At 40.0% G+C, this 27,704-nt stretch overlaps 1 protein-coding gene across 2 annotated transcripts in view; it reads right to left on the reverse strand.

Annotated features, from left to right (window-relative positions):
- The window catches only part of card11 (caspase recruitment domain family, member 11), a 305,964-nt gene that overhangs the window by 143,837 nt on the left and 134,423 nt on the right, over positions 1–27,704 (reverse strand). Inside the window, exons 2-4 of one of the 2 annotated variants that reach the window (XM_059979481.1) lie at positions 15,625–15,846; positions 6,618–6,755; positions 3,942–4,264 (exon numbers count right to left, since the gene is read on the reverse strand). In XM_059979481.1, the coding sequence (XP_059835464.1) occupies positions 3,942–4,264; positions 6,618–6,755; positions 15,625–15,846 (683 nt within the window). Of the gene's footprint in view, positions 1–3,941; positions 4,268–6,617; positions 6,756–15,624; positions 15,847–27,704 lie in introns of both variants that reach the window. The other variant, XM_059979480.1, reaches the window with a different exon arrangement.

The following is a 27,704-nucleotide window of genomic DNA, read 5'->3' on the forward strand; positions in this document are numbered from 1 at the left end:
AACAAGATGAATTCTGCTACAGACTTGGAAATGTGAGCAAGAGAAATGAGTTAATATTTTTTTTATTTAGAGACACAGCCCAACAAGCCCAAGCTGTCGAGTTATACCCATGAGACTAATTAACCTACAACCCCTACGTCTTCGCAATGAGGGAGGAAAGCGGGGTGCCCAGAGGAAGGCCACACAGTTGTGGGCATAACGTACAAACTCCTTACACACAGCGGCACAACTGAATCCGGGTCACTGGCAATGCATTCGCATTACCCTCTTAATGCTTGCATGCCACCTCAGTGATAGTAAGTGGAAATAATGAGCTGCGGAAAGTCACAACTTCTTGGATTGCTCTCCAGTCACAGTCATGTACCTTGCTCTGGACTAAATGCATTGCAAAAGACAAGTAGGCTCGGACTAACTAATATATTCATGAGTATAAGTGGAAATGATCACTACCGCCCTCCTAAAATACATTTTTAAAGTACAACAAATTAAAATGATAAGATCAGAGGTTTGAAAACCAAATATTCTACTCAGCTCTCACCTGTCTCTGAAAACTCCATTTGATGAGTAGCAATTCACAAAGTATAATGGAGGAGAGGCTTGACCAGTGAATATATATCGTATATTGAAACTATTCAATTAATGTGAAGCTTATATCAATGAGACTAATCAAGGACAGCCTATTAGAAATTAGTTGATAATAAATTCAAAAGGATTACTTAAACCCGTTCAAGTTTATTGCTAAGCTTTATTTGGAACATTGTGTGAAACTCTTGAGAACCCAATTTTTATTAAATGTAAGAAATAGCTTTCATCGTTAACTTATAAAAAGATGCTTACATATTCTACCCGCTTTCATTGAAGAAATGAAAAATGATTGGGATGTTATCCAGATCTTTATAATGCTGTGAGTTATGAATAATGAAAATACAAGCAAGTAATTTAGTTTAAACAGCGAGTGCAGTATTAGAGAGCACAAGTTCAAAATCAACATGCTTTGAGCATGTCTAATTATTATAAAAAATCTTTATTTTCTCACAGAACCGTAAATATTTGCAAGTGCGGGCCATCAAGATTTGATTAGTTCTTTGAAAAATAACTGGAAGTATATCTGGATGCAAATGGGATCAAAAGGTTATAAGCATAGAGACAGTCAATCATATCACTTACAGAACAGACTGGTTTCCTTGAAGTTGGAATCATGAAACTTTCATTTCAGAAATGCCACTGTTCGTGGCTTGAATAATGTGATGTTAATGTTAGATTCATATACTGAAGTCTAGTTGGCTTCATTGGTCATGGGCATTTTGTGTTCTTAAAATAGAACTCCTTTGGTACAGCTTTGTTGAATAGGGTTGCTCCTTTGCCTAATGAGACTGCTAAGTGGGTATCACAATGAATCTTCTCATTATACCCAATTATCTTAATCATTCCAGCAAGCATACGGCTGTGAATGTGGCTCTATTTTTTTTCTGGGATTTGTGAAGTGCAGTAAAGATAGTTTATTATCTTTGGTAGTTGTATGACAGGATCAAAAAAAAAAGATCAATGATCCAGTGGTTTATAAGTTAATGCAATGATTAATTGATCAATGTTAATAGCTGATAGATTGGCCTTAGTGCTCAATGGCTCAGCATCAGTGATGAATGTATTAATCATAGTAGTTCATGGATCAGTCTTAACAGATCAGTGTTACCATTTTATTTTATGTTTCTTTCAGCACCTTGTTTGGCGCATCAGGCAGCAACAGTGCCGTATCTTTCACTTTTGTCTGTTTTTACGAGGCCGAGTTGCTAGCTCGATGCTCAACCCAGCACGAATGGAAAGCATGTAGGGAGCCAATTAGCAGTTTATGTACGAGTGTTATAAGTTATTAAATCTGCGCTTTGGTTAACAGATCAGCTTTAGCATTGGGGGTTTGATATTAGTGTTTAATCCATCAAAGATGGATGAACTGCAGCTGTGAATGTATAAATATTAATAGTCAATACTGGCAATCAATGGATCAATATTAGCTATTAGTATATCTATGTTATCAGTTAATTGATTAACCTTAACAATTAATACATTAATTTAGCTGTTGGGTCAACCATGATGACAGATAGATCCATGTCAGCAGTTGATTGGAATGGTGTTAGTGGTTAATGGATCGATGTTAGAAGTTAATGATTCAGAATTAGTAACTAATTGATTAAACTTGGCAATTGACAGTTTTGTGGCATTGATTGACACTTTGGAGCTAGTGGCTTCTGAATTAATGTTAGCAGTTCATAGATCAGATTAGTTGTGACTGACCTCCATAATACTTCATAATATTTTCCCTCCGAATACTCTCAATATATTTAATGCCAAGATTTGTTTGGGTGCTTTGCAACACAAATTGTTTTTAAATTGTATTTGCTTTATCGATCATACCCACACAGTTCCATTGTTCTGTTCTACCCATGACATGAGACTGAAACGGGAGTTTGTGCAGAGATATGCACAGATGCCATTACGTGGGGAGTCTGATATATACACAGAATGGAGTTAACTCCAAGGCAGATGCAGGAGACAAAATGATGGCGAAAAGTCATGCCTATTAGAAACCAAGATGTCAGCTTTGGTTATAGTAGCTGCCATTCTCTAAGTCTGCAGGTAATTAGTTCAAACCTCTGTTCAGGGCGCAGGAAAATAATGTCAATCAACGCCGCTGGTGATGGAAACACTAATATCCATTTAATCCTGTTAGAAAATTCTGTTTGACTTCTCAGCTGGACTCCAGAGATTCCATGTAAATACTTGAAGCCAAGATGGCGAATTCCTCCATTGACTTGGCCAAGGTTTGAGTTTGAGAAGTAACAATAGAGTTAAAGTTATTTACCTCTTTTCTGTTTGTGGGACATTTTGATGGTGACATTTATTGTGCAAATTTCTGTCTTTTCCTTTTTTACAACAATGCCACAACTCTAAAAATACTTCTATCATGTGTGAGGGACTTTGGGAGATCCAATGGTGGAAAATACACCATAAAATCAAATATTAGACTGGAACGGCTTGACTGAGGAGGCAGCAATATTCGTATGCCTTTGATAACTGGTTTAATCCATTGCAACATTATGACTGGATGGTAATCTTATGACTATTAAATGATCACACGGAATTAACTTCAACTCAAACCATTTGCAAAAACTGTTACTATGATGCATGTAACTTCAAAGATTTGCTCAGTCTTCAGCAGTTTAGATACTATACATGATCTGAGTCAGCCAGATTTCCTCTTCAATCAGAAGGTGGATTAAAAATAATGATTCATTCTGATAGTGTAGCTAGCTTTGCGAGTAATCTCTAATGTTAATATTCAGTTTTGATGTTGGAGGTTCTAACTGTAAAAAGCAGGCTGGTAGTCTGATTGCTTAATGTCATTTCATGGCAGAGTCTGTGCTTTGGTGTACTCTATTATGAGCAAATGTATGCATAGCTGATTTGGATTTTGGACAAATATTTTGCAGGGAATATATTCTGAAGTACTGTTATTAGGTCTACTCTGCATGACACCAGAAGAGGAGCTAAAACTTTTTCTCACTTTGCAAAACTCTTCAGCATAACTGCCAATTTCATCAGTTTTCTATTCTAGCCTCTTCTCAGATAACACAGTATCTTGCTGAGCTTGGTACCAGCACACAGCAGCATTGCCGAATTGTTACTGATTCTGCTCAGCAGTATTACAACATTGTCACTAATTACTCTCAGTAGAATTTTAACACCGACACTGATAACCCAGCACAAAGAAATTAATAGCAATAATGCTACAACCTCAATCCCAGCAGCATCGCTGGTATCGCTGATTCTGGTGCTGCCACAGAACTGTTCTTAGCAATTTATAAATACATCAACATAAGTCTAGTGACTTATATTAATCAATAACTGGTTAGGCTAAGTTTTCCACATATCTATAGCCTTACCTGCAGTTGCAAATCTCGACTTCTCATCACTGCCATATTCTTCTCCTCACTAAGCTGTGCGTATCTCATGGCCAAATTGTAATTGTCATCCTTGACTTTCATAAGCTCATCGTTGTAGTTGTTTCTTTCCTCCTTCATCTTGTTGTAACGTTCCTGGAACGTGTGAAGCTCTTGGTTCACCAGTTTGAGCTGTTTCTTCTCATCTTCCAGTTGTTTCATCTTAACCTGCATGTCACACCGTGACACTTCCTTTGCCTTTGTCTGTTGCTGGAGTTTTATCACTTCATTCATCAGGAACTGTGTCAGACCCTCATGTCCTTCCTCTACTGGAATTAAGTGCATGATTGTCAATGACAGAAGGTAAGTGCAAGAAAGATATAAACAAAAATTCCTTCACACTTGGGTCACATTTTGTCAAACATCGATAACTACCTGAATTTACTCTCAGGGGAATAAAAAGTGCCTCAAAAGAGTACTATCAAATTTTAATGCTAGCCCAGATATGAAAATATTAGATTGGTGACCAAAATCTTGCTAAAAGATTTGGATTTTAAGAAGAATTAGAGCAATTAAGTTTAGAAACCGTACTTCAACGTCTAGCACCTATTCAGCTTTAGTACAGCAGTAATAAAAAGCAACGATCAGCCTTCTTTAAGATAAAATTACTTGCATTTAAGCATCAGATGGAACTTTAACTGATGCAGAATTAGATCTAGGAATAGCTATATTTTAATTCAAAAATAACCATACTCCCATTTTTGTAGAATGTACAATTTATATTTTTGAACAACATCAAATTTACATTTTTGGTTTTAGTCAACAGCTTCCAAATATCATGGAGGGTTTTCATTCCGAAGGTGCCTCAGAAAAATGAAAAAGGCAATGTTTATTAAGAATGTTAAGAATATTTACTTCCTTCCATTTCTACTGATTGTCACTGTAAATTGTTCTATTTTAACAAAGATAGTTCTTGGGCAAGTGGGTTTGTGGGGCTGCTAAGCCTAACAGAAGGAAGTTGGCTTAACATTGGGGAGATACATTTCAAATTGTGACTCAAGGTTGGGTGAAGTTACTGAGTGTATGCCAGTGTGGGACGGCATCTATCGTCCAGGATACACTCCATCTGGGACAGTCTCTCTTCTTGTTACTACCATCAGAGGCAAAATACAGGAGCTTAAAGACCCATACTCAATCATTTCGGAATGATTTCTTCCCCTCCACCTTTAGATTACTGAACAGTCCATGAACACTACCTCATTATTTTTTTCATGGCTTATTTATCATGAATTTTGTATCTTTGCATTGTACTACTGTTGCAAAATGACACTGTTACATCCGTAGCCCCCTCCTTTGTGAGAATCGCCAGATCACTGTTGGGTTGAGTCAAAAGGGGGGCCCAAGACATGAGGGGGAGACGTGCAGGATGTCACGTTTCTCCCCCCCATAGCGATGTAAAGCTACGGGACATGGCCATTGTGTCTTGGAGACAGATTTGTGGATTGAGATGCTCTGCTACGTGGACGCCCTCAGGCTAAGTGGGCTGGTTGAGGGAGAGATTGCATCACCCCCAACCTGATTGACATTTACGACCCTGCGAGTCAGAATAAAAGAGGGGCTGTAGAGACAACCCCTCAGACACACCAGAAGGAACGTTAAGTGACCACGTAACAGCAGACGGTCATCGGAAACCAAGCCACGTGCGTTCATTTCCGTGGCTGGAATTGGTGGCTGAAACCATGGAAAACGGCTTTTTAGCTAACAACGGGGAAACCCGCTCCCCTGACTCAATGGATTGGCATCATAAAAGACTTGGGCAAGTTTAAACGCCTCCCTCTCTTAAACCCAAAACACTGCAGCCTGAACGAGCTAATGACTTTTATATTTCCATCGGACAATACATTATCCCCTAGACAACGATAGAGTTACATTTTATTGGTTATGATCATACCTGCGCTTTAGATTTAGTATTGATGACATATATTATCTGTATGTTTGCATTAATCTTATTTTTGTGCCCCTTTATCAATAAATACTTTTAAAAACAGTACCATCAGACTTCAACGGACCTCTCTATCTTTGCTGGTAAGTGATCCAGTTACGGGATTACGTAACAACACACTTCACATTATATAAGTCAATGATAATGAACCTGATCTGGAATAAGGTGAAATAGCTAATACAAAGGAAATAACTTAAAATAGTTCACCTGGTTCATTTACATTAATTCAACTTGTTTATATTATTGAAATCACTAAACCTTAACAGCTTCTCTTATTAACAGAGGCCTTTTGGTCTTTTTTCAATCATGCTAGCTCTTGGGTAGATTTATGTTTCTGCTCTTTCCCCTTAACAAGTTCAAAATACTTTGAACACTGAGGTTCCTTTGCATTCAAAACATGACCTTAATTGGGCTTAGCAACAGCTCAGAGTATTGCTCTAATTCCTGAGAGTAGTGCTCAGTTTTTAGGGTAACATTTAGTTTAATCCAGTAATGTCAACAGTTTACTCTTGACCAAATTAAGTATATAAAGGATAGAAAAATAAATTGCTATAGTTAACCTGTAATATGCAACATAAAATATATCCATTTAAGTGCAGTAATCTATTGTTTTAAAAGAGAGTTGCTTTTGTTTGCAAGTGATTAAATTAAAAGTTAAATAAGTATAATCCCTTTACCTACTATCGTAGAGAATCGCCGTGTGGGCTCCTTTCCAGTGACCAACTTGTACAGTTCTGGATAATAGAATTCTAGACTCTCCAGAAAAACAACATATCCTCTCTGCCCTTTAGTTTGAAGGATATCCAGCAAACGACCTTTGGAAAGAAAAATTAAATGAGTCTTGAATTTTATTACTTTCTCACTCACTCAATTTTATTTACTCCCAGAGACAAGAGCTGGGAATTTTCACAGATATATAATATTACAGATCATAGACTTTTCACTTATCAATAAACATAGATCATATCAGATGAATTCGTTCAATCTCCATTGCAGTGTAAGGTGGAATCAGAAGTGGTAAAGCAAGACACCGATAAGTCCCTTTATGGTAATTGTTTTATTGGTGAATTTCTCATCTACTTCAAAGTACAATTAGAGGTGTGTAATACTGTGCACCACAGTGGATTATAGAGACCCAGTTGCTGAGATCATGGAGCCTCAGGGTGCTATACATGACATTTGTTTTTAGAGAAATCCATTGACTTCATCCAGTATCTGAGCCAAAAGAAATTCCACTCCTCCAGTTTTCACCTGGTGGATGACAATAGACAATTAACTAACATGTCCCTGCTTGCAGTCATGATGCCTTCATTTGATGAAAGTGCATGGTACCACTAGCATTGAACCACCAGGTGGCTACAGAGCAACAAAGACGATTCAATGACCCAATGACTCACAACTTCAGTGTGAACCCACAAACACATCTACAGCATAAATATAACTCAAGATATGCTGCAGTATTGAAGCAGTCGTACAATACTTGCAGTGCATGGACTTAATGAAAGAATACTGCAACATCTGGCAGAGGCAGACGTCAAGATCCATGGTGGAGTGTTATGTCCTTTAGTACTTGCCGTGCAGAGGAGAAAATCCTGGATAATGGCTGTACTACAAACCATGCTTCAAGGTGGAAAAGAGTTGCAACAATGAGCATTGCTGCCTCACTGTTACAATGACCTGCATTCGATGCTGACCTCGATGCTATTTGCATCTTTCCCTATGACTTCAGGTTCCCCTGTTTCTTCCAACATGCTAAGACCATCTGGCTGGCAAGTTAATTGGCTACTGCAAATTACTGTAAGTGGGTGGAAGGAGAATTGGCTGAGAGTGGTGGATTGTATTGTATGAGTACAAGTATGTCATGAAGGGGACAGTGGTCCAGGGGCCTGTTTATTTCCCTGACTCTCACAAGTATCTTAGGTGCAAGAGAAAGGGAGGAGGCAACCACACAACCCCTTCTGTCAAGAAGAATCCTCTCAGTGTGTAGCCAATAACTGCAACATCACTTTCATGTTCATAATTGATTTGCTTCCCTCTGCCACTGAACTCCACTTAAAAACTGAAATCTCCACAAAATATACATTCCACAACACCATAAGGTATAAGAGCACAATTAGGCCATTTGGCCCATCAAGTCTGCTCCACCATTTCATTTAATCATGGCTGCTCCATTTTCCCTCTCTGCCCCAATCTCCTGCTTTTTCCCTGTTTCCTTTCATGCCAATCAAGAATTCCAAAACTAATCAAATCACAGCACACTGGACATAAGAATTAGCATTACTAGTGTATTTTTTCAATTTGTATGCAATGTTCCTTTGCCTTTTCAAGTTCTCCCACATGATGATGCACCAGTGGATGTAGCATAAAAGGAAAGCTACAGATGTGGACAGGAGATTGGCTGACCAGCAGAAGCAAAGAGTGGGAATAAAAGGGGCCTTTTGTAGTTGGCTCCCGGTGACTAGTGGTGTCCTCAGGGCTGGTGTTTTGTCCGCTTCTTTTCCAGTTATATGTTAATGCTGTCAATAACAGATTTGATGGCTTTATGGCCATCAAATAGGTGGAGGGGCAGGTAATGTTGAGGAAACAAAGAGTCTGCAGAAAGATTTGGACAGCTTATGAGAAAGGGTAAACGGAATGCAGTGTAAGGAGGATACAGTCGTGCACTTTGTTTGGAGAAGTGAACGCATAAACTGTTTTCCGAAAAGGGGGCGAATTCAGAAACTGCAGATACAAAGGAATTTGGGAGTCAGAGTGCAGGATTCCCTGAAGTCAATCTTTAGGTTACAAGCAAAGATGTAATGCTAAGGCTTTATAAAGATGTGGTCAGACCACACTTCAAAGTTCAAAGTAAATTTATTATCAAAGTACATATATGGCCCCATACATAAACCTGAGATTCACCTTCTTGCAGGCACACACAGCAAATCCAAGAGTGCTGGCTTTTGAGAGGGTCCAAAGACAAGAATGATCTCAGGAATTAAGGGGTTAATGAATGAGGAATAATTGATAGATCTAGGCATGTACTCACTGGAGTTTATAAGAATGGGGAGGGGAATAAATTCCCATTGAAACCTAATGAATATTGAAAAGCCCAGATAATGTGGAGAAAATGTTTCCAGAGTCTAGGACTGGAGGAGTACAGCCTCAATAAAGAAGGATGTTCCTCGAGAACAGGGGTTCCCAACCTTTTTATGCCGGGGGTCTACAGAGGAGTCCATGGACCCCAGGTTGGGAACCCTTACTTTAGCACAAAGGTGAGGATGTATTTCTTTAGCCAGAGAATGGTAAATTAGTGGAATTCATTTACACAGACAGCTGTGGAGGCCAAGTCATTGGGTGTATTTAAAGCAGAGGTTGATAGATTGTTAATTAGTACGGGCTTCGAAGATTATAGAGAGCAGCCATGAGAGTGGGATTGAGAGGGAAAGTAAATCAACCACAACTGGATGGTGGAGCGGACTCAATGGGCCAAATGGCCTGTTTCGGTTCCTATAGTATGTCTTCTGGTCTTACCACTGGAAGAAGGCCATTAGTTCCCATGTAAATGAATTCAGATAGATTTGGGAGATTACCTTAGAGCCCAAAAGACTGTACTGAGTACATTGTAATCCTCAAACAGGAAACAGAACTGTCCTTCCATTGCAGCATGTGTAGATGTCGGGTGTTGGCTGTCTGTGCTCAACCGGAAGAATAACTTTCTAGTTTGGGTACACGTGTTGTAATATTCTTGGCTACAAATTTCACCCTTTAAGGGACTGGCTCCAAGCACTATGGCTAGCCTAATATCAAGCTGTTACTGAATCCAATCTTGCTGACAGGCTTCCCAGTGCAGGCTAAAGTTTATTGTGTGCTCAGTCTGCACCACCTAAATCCCCTTTCGAGTCCTTTGTAGCAGAATACATCAGCAGCCTCGTTCTCCTATAATCTGGCATCTTCAGTACGTTTTTATCCTGCTCTGATTGGCGGCTACTGAAGTCCACTGCGTCTAAATCCCACATCTATGTTTCCATTAAAAATATGCATAGTCAGTATGTGAGGTGGCCAAACCAGCCGGTGCGTGGCTTTGTGCAACTCCTCCACTGCCTGCCTCAGTCCGAGCAAGAAAAACATCGTAGTCAGGAATGAAACTAAGGAATGTGTGTTGGACTGTATACAAACACCAGAAAATCCACGGACCGAGGTGGGGTCAGAATGTGAGAAAAAGGATTCGATATGATGACCCCCAATGCTTTTATTCGCCCACTAACCCTAACCCGAATGGGCCTCTGCCTGATAGTTCGTTGCAACCCAGTCTCCAATCTTCTTCAGCCTCTTAATCACCAGCTCAGGGCCTTGCTCTGACATTATTCACAGGGGATCAGGGCAACAGTAACTCAAATAATCACACTTACAACAGTGCACTCCGGATGCACAACATGTCAAACCTTGAAGCGGATGGGCCATGGAGCAGAAGACCTTGAACATGCACCCAGAGGCCACAGGAGGTACCGGATAAAGTGCTCACTGAGTGGATACCAACATGCAATGACATTCAGTGTTTGCATGAAACTCAGAGTAAACAGTATGCACAGCAATGATCAATACAAACGTAACAAATAAATTATACACCCTGCCCTCTTCCATGTTGTGCCATTCTTCATCATTCCCTTGGCTGGATTCAGTCATAGAATAACTGACAACTGTTCATCAGGCAGAGATCATTCCCTTTAAAATATACAGCTTCACTTTAAGCCCAGCAAGAATCAAAGTGAACCAGTGGAAAAGGGCACCCACATTAGCAGCAATGGTAGTGTTGGCCACGGTGTTGAACTCATTATAGTAAGCAGCACACTAAAAATAATTGATGTTCTGCCTATACTCGAGTCAGTGAGTGGCCATTATATATGCAGAAAAATCTCTGTTTATTTTCAAGGGCAATTGAATTTAGCACCAATAATTTATTTTACAGAAAATATCTTTTTTTTCCAAAGCAAACAGAAACTGTTGTCTATTTAAGCAGTCTCCAGAAATGATTGGACCTACTGCAATCTCCCAACAAAATGCAAAATTATTTCTCCAACAAAATGGAGTGAAATAATAGAAATATATGCATAAGAATTGATGCAATAGAAATTATAAGCATAAACTCAACACTTATAACACTGGATGATTGATTGGTAAAGTACACAGTTGCCTCAGTTCTTGCCACATGTAGTCAGTTCTACAAGTACATTTGCACAGTTTGCTTGAAGGGCAAAACATTCATTTTTTGCCGTGAATCAGGTAATATAGAGAAAGATTGAAAAGAAGTTCAGCTATTTATGTCTTCAGAAGCTGATCTAACCATAAAGGATATCCAGTGGCAGCTAATCCTACAAGTCTGTTAAGAGCCTTTGGAAAGGAAGGCATGCAACGGACAAGCTTCCAGTTGAGGTGAGGCCAGAACTCCTATTTTTTCTTGCTTAAAGTACAGCAAGCCTTTGAATACATGGAGACAGAGAAGAACATTTAGGAAAACTCTGTACTGAAGGAAAATATGACAATAAATACCTGGGGGAAAAAATTAATTGCCAATCAAAAAAGATAGGATTATATTATAATTTACTCGACAGCACTTTGAAAACCTATAACCTCAACACCAAGCACAAGGCAGCAGGTGCATTTGAACATCGTCACTCTGTTTAAATTATAAGATGATAAGACAATAAGATGGAGGAGCAGAATTAGGCCACTCGGCCTATCAAGTCTACTCCTCCATTCCATCATGGCTGATTTATTATCCCTCTCAACCTCATTCTCCTGCCTTCTCCCCACAACCTTTGACATCCTGACCAAACAAGAACCTATCAACCTTCAAATATACTCAATGACTTGACCTGCACAGTCACCTGTGGCAATCAATTCCACAGATTCATTAACCTTTGGCTAAAGAAATTCCTCCTCACCTTTGTTCTTTATGGACATTCCTCTATTCTAAGGTTGTTCCCTCTGGTCCTAGACTCCCCCACTATAGGAAACATGCTCTCTACATCCACTCTGTCTAGGCCTTTCAATATTTGATAGGTTTCAATGAGATAAACCCTAACTTTTCTAAACTCCACAAATACAGGGCCAGAGCCACACTCCCCATATGTTAACCCTTTCATTCTCAGAATCATTCTCCTAAACCTCTTCTGGACACTCTCCGATGCCAGCACATCTTTTCTTAGATAAGGGGCCAAACCTGTTCACAATACTCCAAGATGCCTTATAACAGCCTCGGCATCGCATTCTTACTCTTATATTGTGGTCCTCTCAAAATGAATGCTCACATTAACACTTGCCTTCCTTACCACTGACTCAGCCTGCAAGCTTAACCTTTTTTATGTCACGGATCAACACCATTAAGCCAGGAGTCCATGGATGCCAGGTTGGGAACCCGAGATAGGGAACCTTGAACAAGAGCTCCCAACTCCCTTTGCACCTCTAATGCTTGAATTTTCTCCCCATTTAGAAAACAATCTACACCTTTATTCTTTGACCAAACTGCATGACCATACACTTCCTTGCACTATATACCATCTGCTATTTGTTTGCCCATTCTTCCTTCTGTAGACTCCCTGCTTCCTTAACAGTACCTGCTCCTCCCAATGTCTTTGCATCATCTTCAAACCTGGCCATAAAGCCATCTCTTCCATCATTCAAATCGTTAACACACAGTATAACATGAAAAGAAACAGTCACAATGCCAGCCCCTACGGAACAACACTTGCTACCGGCAGCCAACCAGAATAAGTCCCCTTTATTCTCATGCTTTGCCACCTGCCAATCAGCTAACCTTTTATTCGTACTAGTAACTTTCCTGTAATACCATTGTCTCTTATCTTGTAAAGCAGCCTCATACGCGGCACCTTGTCAAAGACCTTCTGAAAATCCAAGTAAACAACATACACTAACTTTCCTTTGTCTATTCTGCCTGTTATTTCCTCAAAGAATTCCAGCAGATTTGACAGGCAAGATTTCATCTGAAGAAATCTGAAGTCATGCTGACTTTGGTCTACTTTATCATTCACCTCCAAATACCTTCAAACCTCATCGTTAGTAATGAACTCCAACATCTTCCCCACCACTGATGTCAGGATAACTGGCCTATAATTCCTTCCTTATGCCCCACCTCCTCTTGAAGAGCGGAATAACATATGCAATTTTCCAGTCTTTTGAAAGGAAATAACTAATCTCTTCAGGTATCTCTTTCAGAACCCTGGGGTGTAGTCCATCAAGAACAGGTGACTTACCCACCCTCAGACTCTTCAGCTTCCAAGCACCTTCTCCTTAAGTAATAGCAACTACACTCACTTCTGCTCCCTTATGCTCTCAAATTTCTGGCATACTGCCAGTGTCTTCCACAGAGAAGACGGATGAAATTTTTTTATTCAGTCAAGGCAAGTCAAGTCAAATTTATTTATAAAGCACATTTAAAAACAACCCGTATTGACCAAAGTGCTGTACAAACCATAACAGGTAGCTAAAATCACAAATACAAGAAACACAGATATAAACAACAAAGCAATCAGCTCATAGGCACAAAGTAAACAACACATGAGCCCAGGCACAAGCCAAAAATCAGCCACATCAGGAAGATTCAAACGCTAGTGAATAAAGGTAAGTTTTGAGCCTGGACTTAAGAGTCGATGGAGGGGGCAGATCTGAAAGGGAGGGGAATGCTGTTCCACATTCTAGGGGCTGCAACAGCAAAGGCACGGTCACTCCTGAACTTAAATTTAGATCGTGGGACAGCCAGGAGCCCCAAGTCAACTGACCTGAGGAACCAGGAAGTAGAATAAGGGGTTAGAAGGTCGCAATATAGGAGGGGGCCAGCCCAGTTAGGGCTTTATAAACAAACAGGAGAGCCTCAAAATCAATTCTAAACCATACTGGTAGCCAGTGGAGAGAGGCCAGAAAAGGAGTAATATGTTCCCTCTAACAGGAGCCTGGATGCGGAGTTCTGGACCAGTTGCAGGCGGGACAGGGATGACTGACTAATCCCAGTATACAGGGAGCTGGAGTAGTCCAAGTGGGAGGATATAAAGGCATGGATGACTTTCTCGAGATCTTTGAAGGAGAGAAATGGCTTGATTTTGGCAATAGCATGAAGCTGGAAAAAAACTGGCTTTTACTACTACATTAACTTGCTTATCAAACTTAAAGGTGGAATCAAATATCACACCAAGGTTTTTGACATGGGGGTTGACAATGGTGGACAGGTTACCCAGACTGTTGGGTATCACTTTGATGGAGTCGGGGGGCCAAATAGGACAACTTCAGACTTGCCTTCAGCTGTAGGAAGTTCTATGCCATCCAACACTTAATGTCCTCAAGGCAGTTCATGAGGCTGACTAGATTTGACTGGTCGTTTGGTTTCAAGGGGAGATAAAGCTGTGTGTTGTCAGCATAACAATGGAAGGAAATGTCATGTTTTTGAATAATGTGGCCGAGGGGAAGCACGTATATAGAGAAAAGAATGTAACCTAGGATGGAACCTTGTGGGAAGCCACAGGAGAAACTAGCTGGGAAGAGGAACGTTTGCCTATGTTGATGGAGAAGTTCCTCCATCATTTCTTTGTACTCCATTATGACCTCTCCAGTGTCATTTTTCAGCAGTCCAATATCCACTCTCACCTCTCTTTGACTCTTTAAATATTTGAAAAAAATCTTTGGGTATGCTCTTTGATATTTTTAGCCATTTTACCTTTATGTTTAATCTTTTCTCTCCTTATGATTTTTGATTACTTCCCAATCCTCTGTTTGCCCTAATTTTGCTATATTATATGCCCTACCTTCTGCTTTTATACTGTCTTTGATTTCCCTTGTCACCTATAGTTGTCTCACCCTCCCTTTGGAATACTTCCTCACCTTTGGGATGTATCAATCCTGTGCCTTCCGAATTGCCCCCAAAAATTGCTCCAGCCACTGCTGTTCTGTTGTCATCCCTGCTAGTGTCCTTTTTTGAATCAATTTTGGCCAACTCCTCCATCATGCCTCTGTAAATCTGCTGTAATTCTGGTACATCTGACTTTGTCTTCTCCCTCTCAAATTGTACAGTGAAATATATCATAACATGTTCACTGTCTCCCAAGAGTTTCTTTACCTTCAGCTCCCTAATCAAAACTGTTTCAGATTTGCAGAATTGCCTTTTCCCTAATGGGCTCAATTACATGCTGCTCTAAAATGCCATCTTGTAGGTACTCTACAACTGTTGTCTCTTTGGATCCAGCACCAACCTGATTTTCCCAATCTACTTGCATATTGAAATTTTCCCATGACTACTGTAACATTGCCCTTATTGTATGGCTTTTCTATTTCCTTTTGATATTTATATCCCTCATCCTGGCTACTATTTGGGGCCTGTATATAACTCCCATCAGGGTCTTTTTACCCTTGCACAATATCCCAATACAATTCCATTATTTTATGTCTACCTAATAGCACTGTAAAAGCATCTTTACCATAGGGCCTACAGTGGCGAAAGGTTGTTCATCATTGGCTTCTGATAAGCCATAATGTTGGTTTTGCCAGATGTAACAAACCTCAAGAATAAATAAAACAATGCATTTTCTCTCAGTAAAACAGACTGTTCTTATTTGACATAAAGCAATAGGAACATGATACTGTATTTATTGAATAGCACAACTGACAACATTTAGAAAGATAACTGAAAGTACTTACTTGACCTGTTGATTTTGGACTGCAGCATGTGTGAGTTGAGAACCTCATCTTCATCCTGTTCATCAATGACTTTGCACTGTCGAAGGTAAGGTGTTAGCTTGGCTGGATTGATGTATCGGCTGAGGACGTGGCGGTTACACTCGACATTCTCCCACACTGTATCTTCCTCAGTCAGACTACTGAAGTTCTCTGCCTCTGAACTACAGATGTTCATCTCCTGACCTATAAAGCAAGATATTTAAAACTTTTGAAAACATGCCAGATTGATCATCTTCAAGTGTCACACTGGATCTGTTAGTGGGAAACCAAATGGTCAGAAATTGTGACACAATTATCTCAACCATCATCAATTGTACAACTTCAGGTCTTGCTTACAAGCTGATCTTATACAACTCCTTTCTTGAGGAATAGCATCATATCAGTAAAATCCCTGCTGGAGGAATGTTCTAGAAATCAGCTACACTCCAGTAATTACACACACAGTATTGAAGTCAATTTATGTTTTCTTGAAATCCTCTTATTTTGCAAGTAAATTAGCTTCCAGTTATATTTATAATTGAATCTTAGAGCATTAAAGTAATTATATCTACAATGGCTCTTCATATTTGCTATCCAAAATTAATTATGTTGCCCTATTCTATCCTCAGACCCTCTGCTTTTCTTGATACAATTAACTATGTTTTATTTCCTTAAGGACAATATTAGGTATGTTACTTACTTTCAATGTAAAGTTATTATTATAGGAGTCCTGACAATATTTTTTTCTCTCTTTTGACAAAATAAAGCTAAAATAAAAACTGAAACTAAAACATCAGCATAAAAATAATAGTAATTTCACTACTGATTCTTTTTGTAGTTTTTTTTTAAAAGACCTTAGTTATGTTTGTGGATTCTTTCTGAAAGAGTACTCCACTTCTGGTCCCAAGCCTTTGAAATTCCTCTTCCTCATGTACATACATGCTTCATACCTTTCAAAATTATCTCTTTGGTGTCAAGTTCCACTGCCCTTTTTACTTAGAATGTATTAAATACTGAAATTCTCTGATTGAAAAATATTCCTTCATTTTCCATTTTGATCTTTTTCAATGGTTACTATTCTCTCCCTGTGGAAGCATCCATATAAGGAAATACATCTTCTTAATGTATTTGATTAAAACCTCAATTAGGTCATATATCCAGCTCTTCCCTCAGTGATTTTTTTTCTCTCTGAAAAACTCCCCATATCTAAAACCTACAAAATTGGCATGTTCTAAACTGGACATATGCTTAGACTGATATTTTTTTTAAAACTTTAAGGAAGTTGTGATTTCTGTTATTTGTTCCACTACCAAACATACTGAAAGTGTTTAAATAAGGCTTAGAACTCCTCCTATTTCAGCTTTGTGAGCTTATGGATGTTTTATGCCTCATACAAAGATTTGTGCCCTTTCTTGTTCAATTGCATTACAAGACTTTTATTGTTCATGGGTATCTGCCTTTACACTTAATACAAGGAATAGGCTTAATTCAAATTTTTTATAACCATTTGTACCCATGAATTAATGAATGTATATCTTTGGATTGATTGTTGTTGCTCAGTAATGCTGACCAGGAGATTGGCATTGATCCATTAGATCTCATATAACCATGTTTGCAGGCAGACAGGCCTCATCCTAAATACCATATAGCTCTCCCTCAGTATTCTTCTTCAATGTCAACCAACAATATATGTCAAATCTTGGAGAAGAGCTCGAATCCGTGATCTTCTGCCTCAGATGACATCATCAACTCAGACAGGCTGACACAAAATAAGTGGCCCAGCTCTTTGATGAGATATATTTCTTTCTACTATTTCTGCATGATTCCTTCTCTCTTAACAGTTGATGTCACCAGGAAAGCAAAAGTAAAATAGAAAATACTGGAAAAGTTCAACAGACAGTCTGCAACAGTGAAGACAGAAAGAGTTTACTGGATTGGAAAAATACAACCTATTTGCTCAGAGAAAGTTACTGAGAAATTCAAGTGATTAAAAAAAAAGCCATAAAAGTTCAGCAGAACTATTGAGAATGGTTCTTCATGTTTAAAATAAATTGTTTTTCTCTCCACTGATGCTGCTTACATTTCTGACTATTTCCAGCATTTTCAGTTTTTATTTTAGGTTTATTTTGTCAAAAGAGAGAGAAAAATATTGTCAGGACTTCTATAATAATATTAAAAACTGACCATTACCCACTGTCTAAATTTGACCTGGAATCCTATTATGTCAGGAATGGTTTCAGCTGTGAAGTACATTCAGTGATCACTTTATTTGGTACCTCCTGTATCTAATGAATCTGATTGTTCATGGTCTTCTGCTGCTGTGGCCCATCCACTTCAAGGTTTGACATGTTGTGCATTTAGCACACAACTGTCGTAACACATAGGTATTTGAGTCATTGTTGCATTCCTGTTAATGTGAACCTGTCTGGCCATTCTCCTTTGACTTCTCTCATTAGCAAGGCACCTTGACCCACAGAACTGCTGCTCTTTGGATGTTTTGTGCATTTTCTCTGTAAATTCTGGAGACTATTTTGCATGAAAATCCCAACCAATCCATCTGGCACCAGTAAGCATCCCACAGTCAAAGTCACATAGATCGCATTTCTTCCCAATCCTGACATCAGATCTGAACAACCAGAGATAGGGTGAATTCCTGCAGGCTTTTCCCCCTCAGGATGGATGAGAATAGAATTAGAGGTCATAGGTTTAGGGCAAAAGGTGAAATATTTAAGGGGAATCTGAGGAGAAAGATCATCATTCAGAGGATGGAGTGAGTGTGGAACAAGCTGTTAGTGCAAGTGATAACTCAGTAACCAGAGGGGCATAGAGTTAATGCAGGATGTAGAAGGGGGAGAATGCTTTCATCAAATTAAGTAAAGACTCTAGAACTCACTGCCCAAAAAGACGATGGAAGTACAAACACATCACAGGGAAGGATTGAATGTGTAATATATGTGGTGTAAGTTACTTATCTCAGAAACAGTAGAATCAATCTCCAAAGTCTTTTTTAGGTTGACATCACCATGATGGGTCACATTTCTGCAGCACAGTTGACCAGATTAACTGCTTTAGTGATCTCAGTTAGGGAATAATCATTGATTAGAAAGAGAGGAGACTGACTGATTCTGTTCTTCCATAGAGTGCCGTGAGGCCTTCTACATTTACGGAGCAAATTTACAAGGATGTTGCTGGGCCTTGAGGACCTGAGACGGGGAAGGTTGAATAGGTTACACATTAAAGATTAGCTTTATTTGATGCATGGATATTGAAACATACAGTGAAATGAGTTGGTTTGCATCAAAACCAACACAGTCCGTGCTGACATCTGTCTTCCAGCCACGTGTCACCATACTTCCAGCACCAGCGTAGCATGCCCACAACTCCCTAATGCAAACCGTGGTCACAAGGAAAACGTTCAAATTCCTTATAGGCAGTGGTGTGATTCAAATCCTGATCGGTGATAAGCAGTGTTGTATAGTGATTGCGTAAGCCACTACATGCAGGATATTACACCATGGAGCACAGGAGGATAAGGGGTGATCTATAGAGATATACAAAACCGTGAGGGGTAGAGATAGGGTGAATTCCTGCAGGCTTTTCTCCCTCAGGGCAGATGATAATAGAATTAGTGGTCATAGGTTTTGGGCAAAAGGTGAAATATTTAAGGGGAATCTGAGGAGAAAGATCATCATTCAGAGGATGGCGTGAGTGTGGAACAAGCTGTCAGTGCAAGTGATAACTGTGGATTCAATCGTAATATTTTGAAGTTTGGATAGATACATGGATGAGAAGGGTACATGGAATTATGGTCTGGGTATTGATAGATGGGACTAGACAAAGCAGACTATCACAGACTTGTTTCCGTGATGTAGTGCTCTATAACTCCAAGAGTCTAATGCTGGCGAATGAGCCAAGGTAACCAGGAGCAGGTTCTAAAGATCACTCCAATGTTAGAAAACCATAGAGCTCTGCTGGCTGGGAAGGGACACTGAAGTGATTAACAGAAAACGTGTTTGGCTTTCCTCAGCAGTCTGCAATCAGCGCGATGGGGTCGCAGTGCGAGGTTTAGAAAGAGCTGCCAGCTTTCGACTTTTTTTTTACAGTGGGCTGCAATCAACGCAAGAGGTCGTTCGTCGGTGCTGTAGCACGAGGTTTTAAAAGAGCTCCGGTGCTTTTGGCTCTTTTCAGCGGGCAGCAATCAGCACAAGAGGTCATTCATTGGTAATGCAGCGCACGATTTAAAGAGACTTTCAATGCCTCTGGATCTTTTAGGCGGGCTGCAGTCAGCGCGACAAGCTGTTCATTGGCGATGCAGCACGAGATTTAAAAAGAGCTCCAGTGCTTCTGGCTCTTTTCAGCGGGCTGAAGTCAATGCACAGCCAATGAAAAGAACAGAGATGGAACCGGGGTGGCTATTGCTTGGACAGGCATGGACAAGTATAGACGGCGGTTCCAAGAAAGTAAATAAGTTTATGGTAATTGGTTTTCAGTCAGTGCATAGCTAGTGTGCTAAGAATAGGTTTGGAGGTGGTGTTACGTTCTTTGTATGAGATGAGGGATATCTGGGAAGCCTGCAGTCTTAGAGACTGTCTTTAGGAACTGGAGCTGCAGCTGGATGACCTTTGGCCCATACAACAAAATGCGGAGCTGACAGACAGGAGCTCCAGGAGGTAAACATCACAAAGTTACAGGAGGGAGGCAGCTGGGTGACTATCAGCAGAAGGAAAGGGAATAGGAGCCAGTGTGAGTATCTCTCTGGCCGTTCCCCTCAATAATAAGTACACCGCTCGGGATACCGTTGCGGTGGGAATGACCTGCCAGGGAAAACTGCAGCGATAGCTATCTGGCACTGAGTCTGGTTCTGTGGCTCAGAAGGGAAATGGGGAGAAGAGAAGTGCAGAAATGATAACCGATTCCATAACCAGGGGAGCAGAAGGCAGATTCTGTGAACTTGCAACGCCCAAATGCTATGTTGCCTCCCAGATGCCAAGGTCAAGGATTTCTCGTATCGAGTCCACTGCATTCTAAAAAGGGAGGGTGAACAACCTGAAGTCAGGGTACATATCGGTACCAATGACATAGGTAGGAAAAGGGATGAGGTCCTGGAAGAGGGAATATAGGGAGTTAGGCAGAAAGCTGAAAAGCAGGGCCTCCAGGGTAGTAACCTCTGGATTGTTGCCTATGCCACATGCTAGTGTGGGTGAGAATAGGATAATATGGCTGATAATGTGTGGCTGAAGAATTGGTGCATGGGACAGGATTTCAGATTCTGGATCATTGGGATCTCTTCTCGGGAAGGTATTTCCTGCACAAGAAGGATGTGTTACACTTGAATCCACAGAGGGCCAATACCCTTGCAGGCATGTTTGCTAGAACTGCGGGGGAGGGTTTAAAATTGAAAAAAAGTCAGCGTGGTTTTCTAAAGGGGAGTTCTTGCCTGACAAATCTGTTGGAATTCTTTGAAGAAATAACAGGCAGGGTAGACAAAGAGGAGTCGGTGGATGTCATTTGGTTGAATTTTCAGAAGGCCTTGATAAGGTGCTGCACATGTGGCTGCTTAACAAGATAAAAGCCCATGGTATTGCAGGCAAGGTACTAGCATGGATAGAAGATTGGCAAAGAGTGGGAATAAAGGGGTCCTATTCTGGTCAGCTGCCATTGACTCGTGTAATGCTGTTGGAACGGCTTTTTTTCACATTATATGTCAATGACTTGGATGAAGGAATTGATGGCTTGCAGTCAAATTTGTGGTGGAAGTTTCAATATTCAGATGTGCAAACCAAAGGGACATGGGTGTCCTTGTGCAGGATTCCCTAAACATTAACTTGCAGGTTAAGTCAGTGCTAAGGAAGCCAAATGCAACGTTAGCATAAAGAGGACTAGAATGTTGATGTTGAGAGGATGTTTCATATAGTGGGGGATCCTAGGATCTGAGGGCACAGCTTCTGAAATTAGGGACATCCATTTAGAACAGAAATGAGGGAAAATGTCCTTGGCCACAGGGTAGTGAATCTATCTGTTCTTAAGGTTGTCATAGCCAGAGGTGGTAGTGGGGATAAGCCCCCATTCCTATAAAATGCACCAAATGACGTGCATTTCTAACAGCCTCTGATAACCAAGTCCAACTCTTGGCCTTCATGTGTGGCTTAGCTACTAGGCCCAGTGGAACTGTTTCTACTGACAAGAGAAGGGGCAAAGGCGGACCACTGGAGCCTCAAAACCAGTTGCTTAGGGCAGGTGGAGCTCGTCAACCTTGGACGGCAGTCCGCCTAGGAGAAGGAAAACTCTGATTTTAAACCTCTGCTGCCTTGCAGCCATATCCACCCATGGGAAAGGCCTCAGGAGTAATCCCAGAGCCGGGGTCCCTAAGGCAGTTTACAACTTCACCCTGGGAACCTCTGCGATGACACAGGTGCCAAGCTGCATCAATGCTTGCCCTTTCCTTGGACCACATCAGCGATGTGGAGAGGGGAACTCTGCTGCATGGGCAACAGCCGGTTCTTCAAATCTTCCCGCTCAGGTTTGCACCCTGGAGAGGACACAGTCCACCAGAGGCGCGAACCCATGATCTGCCAGTGAATCTATGGAATTCATTGATGCAGAAGGCTATGCAAGCCAAGTCATTGGGTATATTCAAGGTGGAGGTTGATAAGTTCCTGATCAATCAAGGAGTCAAAGGTTATGGGGAGAAGACAGGAGAATGGAGTTGGGAGGAAAAACAAATCAGACATGATGGAATGGCTGAGCAGACACGATGAGCCAAATGGCCCAATTCTGCTCCTATTTCTTATGGTCCTATGTCTGTGTTAATGGATTTGTGTATGCCAAGTGTGTATTGGGTACGAGTGCTTGTATGAGCATGATCTCCAGTTCCTTTATATTTCTTAGTTGGAAGATCAAAACCACACTTGATCAAGCACATGTGATAGTTGGTGCACAAAGGACAATCCAAGTTCAAAGAATTCACAGATAAACACCATAAACTCTAGAGGCCAACCAACCCTGACACCCAAAGGGCTACTTGGAATAGAAGATAACACTAATTCACACAATTTTTGTATTGTTACTTGTGATTTTCTTGAGGAAAAATTTAGACCATTATAATAATGATGAAACTTCAACAATTTGGGATATCTGAGGTTGAGAAAAACTTACTATAAATAGAACTTCTATCTTTCATTTGTTCTTTTTTTCAGTGCTCTTTGATCGTGCACAATGATTAATTAGACAAAATATTAATTTAACTGCCGACCCATGATGTGAATAATTGTTAATGTATGCTGACATAACACTTGCCTGAAGTAATTAATAGGCTTGGGGTGCCATTGGAAGTCTGAACTAATCATATGAAAAGATAAGTAATTTAGTTTTCATATACATACATGTCAGAACTGCGAAGACTGACTGTCATTAGCAACAGTCCCAAGGATAATCAATAATAAAAATAATCGGTGTGTGTAAATTTTACCCATTAAAGGCAGGCAATGGTGATACATGCTAAATTTGCTACTTGGTTCCTGGAACTTCCATCATAAACAGAAAATTGAATGCCACACGATACACTACCAAATGCCATAATAATGATAAAATATTCATAAATCTTCTCTAAATTAATGTTCCGTTCTACTTATGCCTTCAAGTGAGTTTTAGTTGAACATCTAATGTGTGAGTTATACATGCATGTGTTCACAGAATCAAACAGTATAGAAATAGAACATTCAGCCTATTATCCTCGTGCTGCTTCTCTGAAAAAGGTACATATTAGTCCTGTTTTCCCACATTTTCCACCATATTCCTGGATATATTTTCACCGACATTTCTTAAGGACACACAGAAAGGAAACAGAGCTGTAGTTACATTACTAAAGGATGAGATCTTGCAACAATGAGAAATTATATTGACCCTGCACATGATGTAGAATAATTCTGGGTGGACTTTTGAAATAACTGGGGCGTAATGTCACTGATGGAGGTTATCTATATGTCCTCTAACACAGGCTACAATACAGAACTGAATATAACCCCAGAAAAACTGAGGACTTATAAGAAAGGTAAAAAGGGACCACATTAATCTTTAGACAGATTGGACACATTAAATTGCTGAAGGTGGTATTATATACAAATTCATTGATTATGTTAATGTGCAACAAGACAATATGATATTTTTGATCTTATGAGATTAATCAATGTTCAGTTAAGAAAACGTTGATAAGGGATATCATTAACATCTTAGCAATAATAGAATTTCATGTTCAGTCTGAAAGTGTGAAAGTTAAGTGTGAAACTTGTACCTTAAACTTAAAAAAACAATTACAAAAGGTAGGAAGGTGGAGTTGACTGAAGTGAACAAGGGCAACAGATTAAAGTTAAATCAATAGATAACTGAGAAATATTCAAACTTTTTGACAGATATATTCCAGTAAGAAATAAAAGCTTGACAAGAAGGATGACCCATTCATATTTAGTGAAGGAAGTTAAGGATAGTGTGAAATTGAAAGAGAAAACATGCGATATTGCAAAGATTAATGGCTGATTGGAAGGTTGAAAATTTTATGAAAGCAACAAAGGATAAATATAGAAAAGGGAGGAAATAGATTCTGAGACAAAGCTAGCAGGAAATATAAAATCAAAAGTAGGCAGATTGGTAACTGAAGGATGCTCAACAGCTGTGGCAGGCCTTGAATGCTATCACCTCTATCAAGGCAAAACCAGGCAACGTATCTGACCAAAACTTTTCATTCCCAGATGAGCTTAATGCCATTTTTACTTTCATTCACTGCCAGAACATAGAAGCAGCTTCAAGAAATCCCATAGTCCCTGGCGACCCTGTGATTTCAGTCTCTGAGGCCCAGTTACAGGTTGGCATGTATGACATTGTGGGCATCACTGAATCGTGGCTGGAAGAAGATTACAGCTGGAAGCATAATGTCTAAAGATACACATTGGATTACAAGGACAGGCAGTGGAAAAATGAAGTTAAGTCATTTCGACAAGATGACATAGGGTTGGAAGATACTGAATTGCATAAATGGCAGTGATGCTTCACTACCTAATGAGCTCAACGCCATCTATGCCCATTTTGAAAGGGAGAATACAAGTATAGCTGTAAAGATCCTTGCTGCACTTGGTGACCCTGTGATCTCTGCCTCAGAGGCTCATGTCAGGCTGGCTTTAAGGAGGGTAAACCAACTTCTAGTTGGCTAGAATCAACTCCTTCCTCAACAAGGACCTGGACCCACTGGAATTTGCCTTTTGCCACAATAGGTCTACAGTAGACACAATTTCAATGGCTCTTCACATGGCCTTAGATCACCTGAACAACACAAACACCAATGCCAGGATATTGTTCATTAACTACAGCTCAACGTTTAACACCATCGTTCCCGCAATCCTGATAAATAAGTTACAGATCTTGGCCTCTGTGCCTTTCTCTGCAATTGGATCCTCAATTTCCAAACCAAAAAGAATCACAAGCTGTGCAGTTTGGTGATAATATTTCCTCCTCACTGATGATCGACACTGCCGTACCTCTGGCTTCGCCCACTGCTCTATCCCTGCCAGGCATAGCTCAAATACCATCTATAAATTTGCTGATGATACAACCATTGTTGGTAGAATGGAGATGAGAGGGTGTACAGGAGTGAGATATTCCAGCTAGTTAAGTGGCATCGCAGCAACAACCTTGCACTCAATGGCAGTAAGATAAAAGAGCTGATTATGACTTCAGGAAGAGCAAGACGAGGGAACATGAACCAATCCTCATAGAGGGATCAGAAGTGGAGAGAATTTCAAGTTTCTGGGCGTCGTGGATTGGGTCATGTTCCCTACTGAAAGAAACTTCAGTAAGTCATAAAGTTAGTCAGCTCCATCTTGGGTACTAGCCTCCATAGTACCCAAAGCATCTTCAAGGAACCCAGGACATGCCCTCTTCTCAATGTTACCAACAGGAAGGAAGTACAGAAGCCTGACAGCACACACAAAGGGATTCAGTAACAGCTTCTTACCCTCTGCCATACAATTCCCAACTGGACATTGAACCCATGAACATCAGCCACTTTTTAAAAATAGATATTATTTCTATTTTTGCACTATTTTAAATCTATTTAACATACATATATATATTTACTGTAACTTACTTATTTACTCTTCTTTCTATAATATCATGTATTGCATTGAACTGCTGCTAAGTTAAATTTCAGGTCACATGCTGGTGACAATAAACCTGATTCTGAATTGCTAAGAGGAGAGCTAAGAAACTGCAAGGGTGAAAAGATAAACACAAAAATACAACTGCAGATGCTGTGGATCAAAGAATACGTACACAACGCTGGAAGAACTCAGCAGGTCAGGCAGCATCCGTGAGAAAAGAGTAGCCAACATTATGGGCCGAGACCATCATTCCTGATGAAGGGTCTCGGTTCGAAACATTGGCTACTCTTTTCTCACGGATGCTGCCTGACCTGCTGAGTTCTTCCAGCGTTGTGTATGTATTCTAAGGGTAAAAAGATGCCGATGGGGGTTACATACAGGCCCCAAAACAGTAGTAAACATTGGGTCTACAAGTTACAATGGGACACAGAAAATGCATGTCAAAAGGACAATGTATGAGATATCATTTTTAATTTAAATTTCTTTTATGTATTCTGTTATTGCAATTTATAAATTTTACTATTATGTATTGCAATGTACTGCTGCCATAAAACAACAAATTTCACAACATATGCCAGTGATGTTAAACCAAATTCTGATTCTAATTCAAAGAAGGCACAGCAGCGCCTCTACTTTCTGAGAAGTTTACACAGATTCAGCATGGCATCAAAAACTTTGACAAATTCCTTCAGATGCATAGTGGAGAATATATCGACTGGTTGCATCATAGCCCAGTATGGAAGCACCAATCCCCAAGAACAGAAAAGCCTACAAAAATAGTGAATACAGTCAAATCCATCACAGAAGAAATCCTCCCCACCGTTGAGCAAATCTGCAAGGAGTGTTTCCCCAAGAAAGCGTCCATCAAGGATCCTCTCCGTTCAGGTCATGCTCTCGTCTTGCTACTGCCTTTGGGAAGGTGGCACAGGAGACTCTGGTCCACACCATCAGAGTCAGGAATAGTTATTACCCTTTAACCATCAGGCTCCTGAACCAGCATAGATAACTTCACTCACATCAACACTGAACTGATTCCACAACCAATGAACTCACTTTCAAAGATTCTATCATTCATGTTCTTGGTACTGTTTATTTACTTAATATAAGTTTTTTTGTATTTGTAGTGTGTCTTAATTTACAAATTGGTTGTTGTCAGTCTGTATATGTTCTACTGTGAATGCCTGCAAGTAATTAAATTAGGATAGCATATTGTGACATGTATGTACTTTGATAATAAATTTACTTTCAACTTTTGAACTTTGAACTAACAGACATTTTCCCATAGCCTACTACTAATCCTATTTCTTACAGATATCAGAATTAGATTTATTATCACTGACGAGCAGTATATCATAAAATGTGGTGTTTTGCAGCAGCAGCACAGTGCAATACATAAAAATTACAATAAACTACAATTAGAAATATATTTTTAAAAATTGTGCAAAGAGAGCAAAGTAGTGAGGAAGTGTTCAAGGACCATTCAGAAATCTGGTGGTAGAGGGGAAGAAGCTTCCCTGATAGTAAGCAGATGGTACCAAGTAGAAAGACTTAGAGGATAGGGAGATCAGTACCAAGAGTAGAAATAAGCTTGAGCACGTTGAAGTAAAGGAGAATGTTGGGTCTCCGAAAGACCATTAAGGTGGGTCAGTTCCCAGGGCCTGAAGGGATATACTACAGGTTACTGAAAGAGACAAGTGAAGAGATTGCTGGGACTTTGATCAATATCTTTGTGTCCTCGCGAGTCACAGGTGAGATCCCGGAGGACTGGCAAGTAGCAAGTATTTTTCCATTCTTTAAATAAGGGAACCAGGGATAATCCTGGAAACTGTAGACCAGTGAGTCTCATGTCAATGATTGGGAAGTTACTAGAGAGAATTTTTTGGGATAGGATTTATGAGCATTTGGAAAACTACG

Source organism: Hypanus sabinus, chromosome 9 (assembly GCF_030144855.1).
Source record: "Hypanus sabinus isolate sHypSab1 chromosome 9, sHypSab1.hap1, whole genome shotgun sequence".
Taxonomy (NCBI): Eukaryota; Metazoa; Chordata; class Chondrichthyes; order Myliobatiformes; family Dasyatidae; genus Hypanus; species Hypanus sabinus.